Here is a 15953-nt window from a genome sequence, read left to right on the forward strand (position 1 = left end):
AAATCGACGCGCGTATAAATTTAAAAATCTCGTCTTCTTGATCGGACGTCGGAAAAATAATTCGAGACCGCCATCACGCTTCGAAAAATTTGATGATCGATATTACGCGATAAAATTATTTTCAATCTCGAATTTTGTCCCGAATTTTGAAAATTGACGTCGATGCACGCGAAATTTGAAAACGTCCCAAAATAGTATTATTTTTGAAAAATCATAAAATTGGTGCTAGATTAGGAAAATGTGCTATCTCCGAAAAGTCGTGAATACTCGGGTAATTAATCGGAAATACTTCCCTCACGGGCGGCAAAAAAACGACGATTCTGCCCCTCTGAAGCCGGTGGACCAAAATTGGGTGCTGACACTCACCGTGTGGCTTGAAAAGATTGAAATTGAAAATAAAGCAACGCGGGCTCAGAAAGCAGAGGGTCGGGTCCAACCGAACCAACGGATGGCGAAAGAGTCACATGACTCTCTTGATAGCTGTAGGATCGGTCAAGCTCCCGGGTCATGTCCGGCCGCAACTTACTTACCCGATCCGAGTCGTCCTCCACATAGACACTACTAGGAGCGAAGCAGTAAGTCGAAAAGAGACCCGATTCCGCACTCGGGTTGTGCGCGCTAGGTGTGTGGGGGCGTTGGACCCCACGAATTAAGACTTACGCATGCTACTAAGTCGGAATAATATATCTAATTTCGGTTTAAACCAAAAAACAAGACGTTTGGACCGGACCAGGCTGTCTGAACAGTGCGGACTGGTTGGAAGGGGCGCTGGGCCGGCGAGTTGAGCCGGGCGTATGGAGGCCGGGCCGGATCGCGAGGAAGCTAGGCAGCGCGCGAGGAAGCTGGGCCGCGGGGAGCGTTGGGCCGCAGGAAGCGCTGGGCTGCAGAGGACTTTGGGCCTCAGACGGATTGGGCCGAATGGGCTGGACTCGTGCGTTTCGGGTCGAGTTCTAGGCTAGGCGGAACGAGTCGGGCAAACTGGGTCGGATAGCCTTTGCTAGATTGGCTGGGCCGACTCGACTGGGCTGAACCTGCACAAACTAAAAAGATGGGCCGAGCCCGTGAGAGGGAGAGCGTCGGAGAAGACAAAGAAGGGCGGAGATGGGGGTTTTGACGGCTGAGAACGGCGGTTCCCACCTCTGGGCGCCGCGGCGACGGTGCAAGAGGGCGCGGGAGGCTGCAGCGAGCACCGCCTGGGTTGCGCCGTGCTCGAGACGGGCGTCACGAGGCTCGGGCCGGTCCGGATTTCGAGTTTTTTCTACGGTTTTTTGAGTTTTTTCGGCGAGGGGTTTTCGAGCTTAATCGCCTGAAATCTGGGGAAATTGAGAGGAGGAAATGGAGGGGTTTTGTGCGGGGAAGTGTCGTGGATCGATTGAGGAGAAAAACCAAGAGTGAGAGGGCGAGATTGGGCGTCGATTTTACGAGAGATCCCCCCGTTCTCGAGCAAGGGCCGCAGGGTTTTGTGAGGGATCGAGTCGAAGAGAGAGGGAAAGCAGCAAGGGAGCGTGCCGGGGAAGTGAGCGGTGGCGTGTCGGGCGAGTGTGTCAGTGGTGGCAGGCGGTTGCGGTGGGTGGGCAGCCGCGGTGTGTCGAAGATGACAGAGGGACTTCAGTGAAAGAAGAGGAGAAGAAGAGGGGGGAAAAGAGAAGAGAAGGAAAGAACGGCGGGGCGGAAAGGAAAATGAAGAAAAGAAGAGGGGACGAAGTGGAAAGAAAGAAAGAGCAAGGGTGAAAATGAAAGGGTCAGAAAGTTCTGACTTGCGTCAGAAATTTTGACAGGCATCAAACCGGTCTGATGCCGACTTGACCGGTCTGATGTCGATCTGACCGGTCTGAGCGTAAAAAATTATTTTTATTATTTTTAATTTTTTAAAAACATATTTAGGAATTTGAATTTGACACATGTAAAAATTAAAATTCTCGTATTTTCAATTGAATATCAAAAAATAATTCGAGACCGCCATTGTGTTCAGAAAAATTTAAGGATCGATATTATGTAGAAAATTATTTTTTTGGCCTCGATAGTGACGAATGACGATTTTGCCCTCCTTTTGCTATGGTGGACCAAAATGGGGTGCTGACAATCACATATTAAAGATTATCAAAATTTTATTCAAGGTCAATTTGAAAAATAGAGAGGTGTTCAAGGTTCGTGTTCATAAGAGCACAAGACCTTATTTTTTGAGTCCTAAGTTAATATAAAAAAAAAAGAGGCCAACATATTTTGGATTAACTAATAGAATGATCATTTAGCTTGCCCGTGAAAACAGTATAACTTATTACACCATTGGCATATTTTCAAAATAAATTTAAGCTATTGCAGAAATGTCGAAAGTTTATATTTCTTTTATCTTGAAATAATAATATCTTTGCTAAAACGTGTAAATCTGTTCGAATTTCAAAGTATTTCAGCTATATGTTTTTAAATTCAATTTAAAATTTACAAATAACAATGTAAATATATTGTATATAGAGAGCAAATGCTATGTATTGACAAATTACAGTATTACATTACAACAATAAACAATAATGATATTAACACATAGGCAATTTTATGTTATTTGAACGTTTTTACATATTTTAGGAAAAAAAGTTTTTTTCTTTCGTTGCAATTCCCTAAAATAGTTTATTTCCTTTGTTGTAATTTCGTTTCTTCCTATTTAAGCGATGTAAGCCCTACGGCTAAAGACAGTTATTTCTCAGATTATCAATAAAGTTGTGGAGCTACCGTGCTCTTTCTCCCAATCTCAGATTTAATCCGAGTTTGATGTCTATTTCCTGGTATTCGTAGAATCAACAAGTGATAGGAATTGCAATATGTTGATTTGGGCACGAATACCAAACAATAACCTTCTATCACATGTTGATTCTACGAATACCAGGAAATAGGCATCAAACTCGAATTAAATCCGAGATTAGGAGAAAGAGCATAGTAGCTCCACAATTTTATTGATAATCCGAGAAATAACTGTCTTTAATCCTAGGGCTTACATCGCTTAAATAGGAAGAAACGAAATTGCAACAAAGGAAATAAACCATTTTAGGACAAAGGAAATAAACTATTTTAGAGAATTGCAACGAAAGAAATAAACTTTTTTTCCTAAAATATGCAAAAACGCTCAAATAACATAAAATTGTCTATTTGAGGGCCTAAAATTTTTTGTTTGGCTCCAGATGTTGTTTCCCTAGAGACAAGGTCGTCAGAATCTGTTTTTCTCGAGATACCGATTTGCCACGTCTTCTACTGCATCAATTACCTGATATCCAATCCAAATGCCTAAAGAGTATGATTAATCTATATTCAAGCGACGTCAGTATATATAGGAATAAAGCTTCCCGTCGTGATTTTTCTCAATAACAAGACTTGCACCAAGACCTTACTTTACAGGAAACAATTGCCGAATAACCAACTCATGATTGTAAAAGCCTATTTCAATTATTAATGAATTCTTCCTTGTGCATTAACTAAGTTTTCGCCACATTAATATACTTTTAATGAATTTTGAACTCCCAAACAACAAGTAAAATTCATTTAGTTAAAATTCATAGATCGCTTAAAGACTTATAATATTGCGATAATGATTTTCTAACTATAAATATTAAAATTAAAATTAAGATTAGTTTGGAGAGACGTTGACTTTTATATCGTATAAATATTTTTTTGAGGTGTATCCCTGATATCCAGAAGTCTAATGGGTCATGACTAGTCCAGTCGGGAGATCGAGTATTAAATATTATTCTCCCTCCCAATAATTACACTTCACGACACTCGAACTTGTGTTCTTCTACTTACGGGAGTTGGAGGTGCTTAAAATTGAACCAACACTTTGTTAGTCAATATGAAATATTAATTGGTACAATCTTTTGGGAAATTTGAATAAATAAATATCCATCAAGAGCTCATAATTTTTTTAATTTTTTTTATTGTGAATCATGGTATTAAAAAGCCCAATTGGGCTTCGACTAATTCAGTCGAGCCGAGTCGGTCCACTAAGGGGTAAATCTCATAATTTTTGCACTGAAATAAGTCTATCATATTAGTTTTATTTATACATTTATACTAATAAAACAAGTTAAAAGAAACCTTTTTCTGACCATCAGGATGCCGCGGGTCTTGCATCCTAGTTTCTTAAAATGAGGAACTGAATAAACAATAACTCCTCTATCATCCTCCCCCTTGTTCTTACAAAATTTATCTTAATCTATTGAAAGTCTAAAAATGAACTAAATATATCTAAAAATAAGCATAAATTATAAAGAGGGTCTAGATATACACATTGTTGAGCTCTGCAATTTCATCCTATTTAATTTGGACGAATGGTGTTTTACACCATTAAATGGAGTTTATGGGCTGGAGCTGAGGGAGAGTGAAACGGCTCTCTGTTCCTTCTACGGGCTGGGTTTGTCAAGCCCATCAAGGGTGAAGTTTTGGGTCAAATTAGGCCCAGTTAATTTACAGTTTTGTTTCTTGTGTGTTTTAGTTTGTGAAAATGAAAAGAAAAAAAAGAGGTTTTCCTACCTGAATTTTGTCAGAGTTTATTGAGAATTTTATGTTTAGCCAGCCAGATGATAAAAGAGACACTACCAAATGTTTGGCTTCACCTCTAAAATTCAGATCCAGATCATGCAAGTGCTTGTACCGAATATTCGATTTGTTCTTACTCAATTAGAGGTATGCACGGGTATCGATAGACCCGAAACTGGTAGGAACGTACCTGTTCTTTGTAGGTCCTCAAAAATTTGGGTGGGATCCGGCAGCAAAATTAGGAACCGGTTCTGTTAACCAAAATATATCCTGTTATTGGTTGCTTGATTGTTTCTTCCTTTGTTGCTTGCCCTGTCATTTTTTTTTTTTGGCTAAATAATGTGCTTGCCCTGTCTAACTACTTAGATGGGGGTTCCTGCATTTGAACTCTAATTTGAGGAGTTCATAGGAAAGGTTGCCAAAGTTTCAAATTTTGAACTTAAGATCTCCATGTTTTGGTCTAATTGCTTGAGAACACTGCTATTCACGAGCTAGCTTTGGATTATTAAGAGCTGAGTGCTGTTCGTAAACTCTAATTTTTTTGCTTGCTCCTTCGGCGTTATGGAATGAAAACAGTTTAGTCTTGTATCGTGAAAATTATAGGGTGTCCAGACTGCTCACCCTTAGTTATGTTATAGTTAGTTAAAAGCCTTATTGAGCCAACAATGAATGCCCTACATGAGATCAACTTTGTTGGTATATTCATCAGTTCACTTGTCCTAATGGAAATCGTTAAGCTCAACCTGATCGCTTGTTCTGCTTTCCTCAGCTTCATGAGAGACAATGTGGCAACTGATTTTCACATCCTTAATTGTAATATGGGTCGCTTCTCTTTGCAAACCGAACGGCACCTTAAGATATGGGTAAAGTAAACTTCTCGTGCAATGTAACGACAAAGCAGCGGACCGGTGGCCGGCTTGAAGTTGTAGCCCGAGACGACAGACACATGCATCGATTGTGAGTTTGGATTTACCTATCTCGTGATGAAAGGTGTTGATATGGATAGTGGAGATTAGTCGTGTTGTGACAAGATGCCGAATTAGAGGAATTTAACCGAGAAATAAGAACAATGAACATCAGGATATGTGTGATAAAACCCTCTAAGTCAGAGAAACGTTCACGGACAAAGCTGGAAATTCCACTAGATTGATAAGCCGGAGATTATAACCTCGAGATCACACACGTGTTTCGCAGCTTTCGATACAAGACCCAATTCGAGAAGAGCCTCATAATCTTCTTAACTCTAATCACTCTCACTCTATGAACCTCAAAGACTCTAAGAGAGCAAACCCGAGAATTCCAAGAAGATTATTCGTGATTCTCACACAACGGGTTATCTTAATACAATACCCTATCCCCTTTAAATAGATACAATACATTTTCTATTGGGCAAATTACAAAAAAAAAAAACCCAAGTTTTGTAAAATGTCTCAGTTTTGTCCTAAATTTTATTTTGTAACAAAAAAAACCATAAGTTTTCTAAAATGTTTCAAAAATGACCTCCGTTATAACTTCCGTCAATTTTTGCCTACGTGTGACCTACGTGGACTGTTAAAGGGACCCACCATCAGCAGCAAAAATTGACGGAAGTTATAACGGAGGTCATTTTTTAGACATTTTAGAAAACAAAACAAAATTTAGGACAAAATTGAGACATTTTACAAAACTTGGGTTTTTTTTGTAATTTACCCTTTTCTATTTCAAAAATATCCTAATATAAGCCTAAGATATTTCTTCCTTTGGAATATTCTAAACATATTTTAGAATTATCTATAACATCACCTAAATATAATTTCTTTATTTAAAAATCTAAGAAATACAACGAAATCCGTAAAAAATAGGAAATACAATCTCAGAAGAATCTAAGATCTCGCCCCTTCCTTTTTTCGTCCGATCTTGTTACCTCTCCGGTCTTTGAGTTTTCGGGTTTTCCACCGAATACGAGACCCATCTTCAACAAGTTGATTCTCTAGAAAATGGGCCTAGGCCCAAAACACAAGATTGGTCCACTTAGCCCAATGTTTACTTTCTTCTGAATTCGAGTATTTTCGATGGTTCTTGTTTCCATTTTCTTGCCATATCCAAAAAGGAATTTAAGATGTCAAAATCGTAGCTTCGCGTGTTTCTACTTTTCTGGTTCCAAAAGAAACTTGTTCTACAATTGAAACAGGGGAAAAGAAATAGTTGAAGTTTTGGGAGAGCCCTGTGAACCGATTACCATTTAACACTAGCGCTTTGGTGGCAAGCTGTAAGGATAGCTGTGTCGATCAAACTGCCGGAGCCCAAGAATATGCGATTGCAATCTGATCCAAATCCTTATCAAGAGTTTTTAGGTTCGATAGTCGTTGTGGAACTATCTGTGCCTATTTACTGTCCATTAAAATTTTTATTTCGTCATAATAGATGTAAGGAATTCCTTTACAGCCAAAAAGGAAATAAATAAGTAAATAAATATAGAGACAGATGCTAACGAGATGTTTGCCAAGAAATGGGCCTGATTGGTCGGCCGCTGCTTGAAATTTTAATCCTGCTGCTGCTCAGCCCAATAAGACTTTCTAGTCTGTGCCCACTCTTATTTACTAATCATCCTCATGCTTTATTTCATGGAGAAGCTTTCTCATTTCTCCTTAGTTTTCAATGTATATATGTTATATGTAGATGCTTTTTCTTTTATCCAAAAGCCTAAAGGTGAACAAATAACAATTTGACATTTTGGATTTAAGATTGGCTTAATAATTATAAGTCCAGCAGAAAATTCAACATGATATCAAAACCGGCTAACCGAGTCCGTATAACACTCCAAGGTCTATAACGGAGTGCTGCAAAAATTAGTCCTTGTAGACTGAATGTGAGAGAGAAGCTAGCCGGACCACCGATCAATTTAAACCTTTAGGTTAGACACATCCCGATCATACACATCTAAGTTTTGCAGATAGCTAACAATGTTTTGAGTGTTATAAGTCGCGAATGATCGAGAACGGTTTGGATTGAATTCTCATGAACCGTCAGTATAATTCTTCACCAAGAAGGCACTATGCTACATGTAAAAGGGAATCCCCTATATTTGAAGAAAGGACACCGCCTAATAGCCCCCTTATCAAATTGGTAGGAAAAAGTGACATGCATTTATTTACTGCTTTAGCTAGTATTATTGTCTTTTAGCCTTCAGGGCATTTAAACTATATCTCCGACCGTCCTATTGTCATGTCAGGTCAAAGTCTAGTATCCCAAAATGCAATAATTGCATATTCTCTTGAGTAATTTTTATTTTTTTATTTTTTTAGTACTTACACTGATTTGAGTGTCCTATTAACAAAGAAGGCGAAACATGAGGGCCTATTTCGCAAAATGCAATAATTACAGAGGGAATACTCATATTTTGTACACTTGCACTATATATTCTGAGTATCCTAATACTGAAGAAGGTGAAAGCTAAAGGTCTACTTTTGCAAAATGCAATAATCACAGTGGAAATTCTCTTACATATTTTTGTATAGTCAACACTATTTTGAGTGTCCTATTGATGGTGAATGCTGAGGGTCCAGTTTGGCAAATACAATCACTGCAGAGGAACTTCCCATACATATTTTTGCGAAATTACAGTATTTCGAGTGCCCTATTATTAAAAAAGGTGAAAGCCGATGGTCTAATGTTGCCAAATGCAATAAATGCAGAAGAAAAATGCAACCAGTATTTCTAGCCAGTGATCATTTACATCACTAAATAGGCTAGCATTCCCTAATACATTCCCATTTATCAAAAAGCTAAACATTTTACTACGTCTATCTATCAAAATATCTATAGAATTCTTCAACTTTTCAAAACGTCAGTTGTTCATTTCTCTCCATATAAGCCAAAAACAGATAAAGAGATTATTCTAATGATTCTCTTTCTCTCTTTACGATCTCCTATCATTTGTCAAGCCCATAATTCTTCACGAACTGAAGATGCACGTATCCATTGAATCCCAAGGAGAGTGTATATTGCAGCCCAAACCCGCCTAGACTAAGAACAATGGATAAGAAGATGGTTAACATATTCTTATGTCCATTTACAAAGGAAGCATCCATTAACTAATCTCTTTCCGCATATTTTTAGATTGTCGATTGTCAAAATTTTCTCTAAATAAGCCTCCAATATAAAAAAAGCTTACTCTCAAAGGGGCATGGGTTCTCCATATCATTTTCCATGGGAACTCCATAGCCTCTTGGGTATTCTAGACAAAATAATATGACTTCACAGTAAATCCTTTAGAAATATTGTACTTCCACAAGAGAGTGTCGTGACCCACGTCGCTAAACTCTAGCTGATACAAATAACAAAAGAGGAGCACCAAAACTTCAGATTCCCAAGATAGAACATAGCTTGTGAGTTCAATGTTCCACCAACCACCAACATGTAAGGAAAAATAATAACTAACAACTGCATTTTTATTTTTGGCTAAGTTGAATAGGGCAAGAGCCATATCTTTTAATGGGATCTCTGAGCATCATTTGTCCTTTCAAAATAAAGTATCTGATCCGTCGCCCAATTTAATCCTAGTGTGAGTCACGAATTGATTCCAAGCTTCTCTAATTCCTTTCCAAAAGCTACAACCATGAGATTCTCTTGTTTGCTTTGTGATCCACCCTTTTCCTTGAAGCTCATATTTGGCCGTAATGAACTTCCTCCATAGATGCTCTGGCTCGGTAAAATAATTTCCACAACCATTTGGCAAGCACAACCATTTACACTTGAACTATTTCAAGTTCCATATTATTAAAGAAGGTGATAGCTGAGGGTCTAATTTCGTAAAATGCAACAAGTTATACGGGAAACTCTCTTCTTACATATTTTTGTATACTCACGCTACTTAAAGTGTCCCATTATCAAAGAAGGTAAAAGCTAAGAGTCTAATTTCGCAAATTATATATTAACTACAAGGGAAATTCTCTTTTATAGTGACACTCACTATTTCGAGTGTCCTACCATCAAAGAAGGTGAAAGCCAAGGATCTAATTTTGCAAAATGCAATAATCGAAGAGGAAATTCTCTTATATATTTTTTGTATACTTACACTATTTCGGTACCCCGCATCTCGTGTCACGATTATAAAGTTTCTAGCTTTCCCGACGAAGAGAGAGAGAGCAGTCAATTGCTCGATCGGTTGAAAAGGACTACCCGAAATTGCTACCTGTAGGGATGTCAATTGCCCTTTCCGAATATCATATGGTGGATAATTTTCACAGGCTTTTGTCCTGTATTTTCTATCTTCCTGCAGGACAGGTCAATTTCCAGGACACACATGCATGAAACTTCACTTTCCTCGAGCCCCAGCCTTTTGCTTTTTATTTCGTGTTACTTTCTCAGAGTTCAGGTCACACGACGATGACGACCGACCTTCTCTCGGGTTGGCATGATCACGATTGCTGGATCTAAGCATTTGTGATAATTATTGATCAGATAACTACGTCGCATGTGATCATGCCTGGCAAGAAATGAATAAAACCTCTCGTTGACAATAGCAATCGCATTTTATAGGAATTCACCTTTTCCAATTATTGAATCTGTACGTACTGACATGTACGTGGGACATTCCGCGTTGATTAGCTTAATGCTGTAATTAATAGGTCTGTCCTACACATTGAAAAAGAAAAAAGAAGAAATAAATAGTGAGACATAATAGTTGCAGTGACGTTATCTGTTGTATAATCAGTGGCTACTGAGTACAATTACTTGATAAGAGATTAAACAGAATCATCACAACGTCACTTAACCGTAAATTGAGTTTTAAGCGGTTGAACTTATCGTATAAGAGTTCAAAATTCATGACAAGTATGTCACGACTAGGAGAAAGCATATATTAGAACATAGTAAGTCTCAATCAATAGGCTAAATGTTAGGGAATATACCAAGAGATGGATAGAACCAAAGAGTGGAGAACAACGAACCAACCAACCTCGAGCACTCGAACCAACAGACATACGAAAACATAATACATGGACTCACGAACACACAAACACAAAATCCACTTTTATGAGGAAAGTTTTGATGCATGTATCAATGCTTTCCAAACGGATCTTTTTGCCCCCACATAAAGTTGCTAATGGTTTAAAAGCGAGCCCCTCTCGAGATAAAGCGAAGCCCTAGAATTCTCGATTAGCAAAATCGAAGAATTCACAAACCCTAGCTCACTCAATTTTCTGAAAATATTTCAAATGAATTTGATTATTACCTTTTGCCACAAGAGCATCTGTTTATATGTACTCAGAGGAGACTAATTGAAGAGTTTCTCATCGTATGAGATTTTTCCCTTATATGGGACATATCTCATGGAGGAATGCATGTGTAATTTGAACCTATTCGGACATGTTTGAGGGGAATAACCGCCGTCCAGTGCTCAGAGATTGCACTTTAGGACTCCACACTATAGTTTGGGGCTGTTCTCGCCCAGAACCGCGCTCTGGACCCCTAGATTGCAGACTTAGTAGTTTGACCATTGTCTTGGGACGTAACTACCTCAAAACCATGGTCGGGGCTCCTGATCGTGGACACCCACGAGCCTCTATGTTTCATTCCCTTTTATCTGAAACCTTATATTCATTCACAGAATACGTGCATTACGTCAAATATTTCACCAGAGCACATGCTCAATGAATTTATAATTAAATTAATTTCTCAACACTAAAGGTATCTGTGTGATCTTATGAAAAAGAAAATGTTAAAGCGTTCGAAAGATCTGAAACCAGAGAAATTTTTTGGTACCGACAAGAATTTTCATGCAAGGTAACGGTCTCCTATGGCAGATGGCAGACCCCATATTGCCGTACAACCTCTGAAACCATCGGTTACAGACATTATGACGTGAGACAAAACCTTACTGATCAATATATATAATAATAGAACAGGTAACAATTATGTCACACGAAATGTTGTAAAATCGATCGAGTTTTTAAAATTCGTGGATTCTTAATTGCGGTAGACTTTTTTTGCACTTTCACTTGTATTCCTAAGAATATGCCTATGAATGCCATGGGAAAACTCTCTAAGGTAGACGTACCATATATCAACCGGAGAGCGTGGTAATTGGATTATCATATGAGGTCCATATACAGAAAAGAAATGCTTCTGTACTCTTTACAATAGTATATGATCAACCAGTCGTGGCACTAGTTGAGACAACCGGACTGTGTATATACTGGGATTCATCATGATGATGTCTAATTAGGCTCGATATAACATCACTCATGGTATGAAACCAACAATTATTGTGGTTTGTAGGAACCGAAAGATGGGTGATGACCCCCCGTGATTGATCACATGACCTTGCATATAGAGGGTCATACATACAAAGGCCCACATTTGATATCTCAAGAACATGCATATATTTGTCTTAAACCTTGACCACAAATACCCCCAACTTGGGCACACATGGCCAGTTTCTTAATTATTGCTCATCGTGCAGTTCCACTCATCTACGTGTCCTAAACATACACATTCTTTTGCGCACTCCTAGAGCACCCAATTTTAAGATCAATGACATATATATATAGTAGGTCGCTCATGCCCGATGGCCGATTGTGGAGATATCCCCGGTCCTCGTCGCCTGGACCAATTGGCTCGGACACTAGAACACTCGTGCCCACTTGGATGTCGGGCATCCCCTTCACTGTAGGAAGCGAACAAGGGGCCTATGCATTTAATGATGTGCAACGGAGTCAAATCGAATATACATCGCTGCACAGCTCTAAATATACTGTAGGAAGCGAACAAGGGGACCACTGACAACATTTTGGAGAGGGACTATGATTGCGCCCGGGCAAGCTCATTGGCAGCCTCCGCGCTTATTGTTAAGTTATGTTTTTGCCTTTCATAGATAGATCTATTAACTTTCTTAGAATTCACATTCAAGGTTGCCTATGGTTACGTTAATAACGTACAGTGGACATTGACTTTGTAGACATACAAGCCCGACAAGGAAAGGTTTATTATGCAATGCCACATGTAAAAGAAAATGTATGTACACTCTCTGTCGTCAATGAGAGAGATTCATGAGTGGGATGGGAGGATGATCATTTAATTTGGAATGTATTGAAACGTTAAATCGTGTAGAATTACCAATAATTTTGCTAGTGATGATATATATTGATGTGTGGATCCTCAAGTCTGGGACTGGCAATGGCCTAAAAACTGGTGGCTGACGTGCAGCTACCACATCATAAACACACTGTTATATATACATAATGCATTATAATTTTACCTAATAATTAAGTGATTTTTTATTATTCCGGTTATGAGAGAAGTCATGGCCTAATACAAAGGAAAAAAAATCCTAATAAATCATAAAAGGGGCATGAATAGTCTCATAATTACCAGGTGATGAGGACGTATACCACTGCATACGCACTCTTTCTTTCTTTTTCTTTTTTTTCCTAACAAGTGATTTTTAGATGAAATGCCTGGTTTCTTATTTTTACATCAACAGGCATACCATGTTGCCGGTCCACAACCTGAAATGACTGGCATAAGGGGGTCCATCGTCATATATACATGTACAGGAAGGGTACGTAACGTCTATACTGATCAGATATTCAGTGGGCTCTGCGTCTATTGTTGCTCCATATTTCTTTGAGATCCCTCGTGCATGTATTAGATTTTCTTGATTTTGCCATGATCAAGGGTTATGTGCCCTCTGCCAAAACTCTCTCTCTGTTTCAAACCCTTTCGCCGGGGCTGCTCCATGGCAAAATTTGCAAAACAACATTTGCTAGTACTTTACATCGAGGCAACATATCCCATGGCAATGGGAACTATCTTTCTTTGTAGCCATATTCATCATGCACCCGAAGCCAGGCAACTAACATATGTATGCTACGATAAATCCTCAACGTCCATACGGTTTTAGAGGAAAATGTGAGAATATGGAAGAAACTTTTGTGCTTCGACAGATTAAATGGTCGAAAATGACCCTAAAAATTATGCTTAAACCGAATCTAGGCAAGAATCTGCCCTGTCTGTCCTGTCAATAACAAAACGTTGTCCGCTCCTTAACGCAGTTGTCTTCTTAATCTCCAACACCATTTCGTTACATAGTACGGCCCCTCTCTAACCCCCTTTCTATCTCTTCTCCCTCACATATGTCCATTTCCAATGTGGTCCTCTCTGTACATCTCTCAATTATCACTTTCTCCCAATTTATATATGTTGGATCATCTCTTGCTTTGTACCTTTCTCTCCTTCCCATTGCTCCTTCCCTCTTCTACTACTTCTTAAGCATATCTTTGTCTTCAAAAACACAACCCGTCCCTTAAATCTAACATCCTGTTGGTGACATCATCTCACCCTTTCCATATTAAACCCTTTAAAAGAGGAGACGGCATCGACAATGTCTGGCAGCCGAAGGTCGTCGTCCAGATCGAGGCAGCAGTCGTCAGGGTCCTCAAGTATCAGCGACGATCAAATCATTGAGCTTGTCTCGAAGTTACGTCAAGTCCTTCCAGAGATCCGCGAGCGGCGCTCCGATAAAGTATACCCAGCTCTCTCTCCCTCTCTTTCTCTCTCCTTATTATACAAGTGACACAAAATCGAGGAGTGCTTCGGATTCTTTCAAGAACACCATACCATCACAAGCTTCGGAATATGATCACCTCTAAATATCTTCACATGTGATTTTTCTGCCGAAAGATGTCACAACAGTTATATTTTGTGACGCCCACCAATATCATTTCTCGACTACTCACTTGTTGAGCCATAAAACGGTCCACCTGCTAAACGCTTAACATATAAAATAAGATCAATAAGATTATAATGGGGGGAACATATATATAATTTAGCCGTGACTAGTCCATAAGTTAGAATGGCTATGAATTTGAACTCAATGTATATCGTGTTACATAGATCTTAATTTATTTGCTAATCAACTGTTTGACGAGTTATTATTTCTAATTACTATTGCAGGTATCGGCTTCGAAGGTATTGCAAGAGACATGCAACCATATAAGGAGACTGAACCGGGAAGTTGATGATCTGAGCGAGAGGCTCTCCCAGCTACTGACCACCATCGATGCCGATAGTGCAGAGGCCGCTATCATTAGGAGCTTAATTACGCAATAAGCCCTATGCTTCTCAATTAATTATAAAAAATAATTATTACTAGGTTGCCGCCATGTTAATTATCACGGGAATATATTTAACTAATATTCCCATGCAGATTTGCTTTGACTATTTTTAATATTCCCATGTTATTTATCACGGGAATATATTTAATTAATATTCCCATGAAAGATTTGCTTTGACTTTTTTTAATATAGTCGTTTCATCATGCAATATCTCAATAATTTTCAGTATATCTGTGGCTACTTACGATATATAAATGTTGCCTCCATTACAACATTTGGATCTCCAAAACTACGTTAAAGTACGTATCAGTTTCTCATACATATGAGCTCTTCTGGGCGAGCTTCGTATGTGCAAGTTATATGCCACGGAAAATGGTCATTATAGATGATGTTATTTGTTGGTAGGAAGAATGCCAATGAACGAACATTTATATGGGGAAGAAGGGGGAACCGGAGGTCGGTGAAAATTCGAAAGCCGCCGATGCTTTTCACGTGATTTGTAAATTCTAGATTTTTTTACGATAAAGTTTCACCAAAATCAATGTCCTTGTGATCGAAGATGGGACAAATGGGCGAGGGGTGATGGCTTTGGCTTTGAATATTATAGAGATTCAGGGCTGCGGAAGTACAAATAGATAAAAGAAAAATCAAGACTTCTTTATAAACGTTGAAAATCTTCAACCTAATACTTATCCCAAAAGAAATTTTAAAGATATCGCTCGAATTTATTTGCAAAACACGGTAGAGGATACATCCGCTTGTGGGACCAATTCATCTCTCTCTCTCTCTCTCTCTCTCTCTATCTATATATATATATAATTACGATCTTATATTATATTCAATTAAATCAAATCAATCACCACCGCCACGTATCGAACATTGGAGTGGACATTCCATTTCTTGAACTTGAGTTTATTTTTAGAGTCATCTATGAAAAAAATTATTTATTAAACCTCGGAGTTTGTCGACAGAGAGGGATCAATAGACAAATGTCAACTTCATTATCAATTAATTAATTAGCCAATCCATAACCTTCAGGTGGACACGTTACCAATCTTTTAAGAAACTTTGGGTATTATTAATTAACTGGCTTGATATGTGTTCAAGCAACATAATTAAATTTGTGGTTATTTACCAGAAGGGAGTGTAGTACAGTGGAACACGTTCTCGTTTGTTGACCTAGAAGTCATACGTTCGAGATCCAATGGAAATAACCGTGCACTCATTTCCCGCGCAGAACTCGAGAGAAGATATATCACCCAAAATTGGAAGATTGGAATATTTCCCGCAGTTGATTTTGTAATAACTGAGGTCTCTGACTAAACTATTTTA

At 38.6% G+C, this 15953-nt stretch overlaps 1 protein-coding gene across 1 annotated transcript; it reads left to right on the forward strand.

Moving 5' to 3' along the window:
• The first annotated feature begins 13654 nt into the window (after nt 1-13654).
• On the forward strand, nt 13655-14840 carry LOC116213294 (transcription factor PRE6-like). Its single transcript, XM_031548171.1, has 2 exons — nt 13655-14029; nt 14461-14840. The coding sequence occupies exons 1-2, from the start codon at nt 13889-13891 to the stop codon at nt 14614-14616; spliced, it is 297 nt and encodes a 98-aa protein (XP_031404031.1). The 5' UTR covers nt 13655-13888; the 3' UTR covers nt 14617-14840.
• The last annotated feature ends 1113 nt before the right edge of the window (nt 14841-15953 follow it).

The sequence above is a fragment of the Punica granatum genome, chromosome 7, assembly GCF_007655135.1.
Source record: "Punica granatum isolate Tunisia-2019 chromosome 7, ASM765513v2, whole genome shotgun sequence".
NCBI lineage: Eukaryota > Viridiplantae > Streptophyta > Magnoliopsida > Myrtales > Lythraceae > Punica > Punica granatum.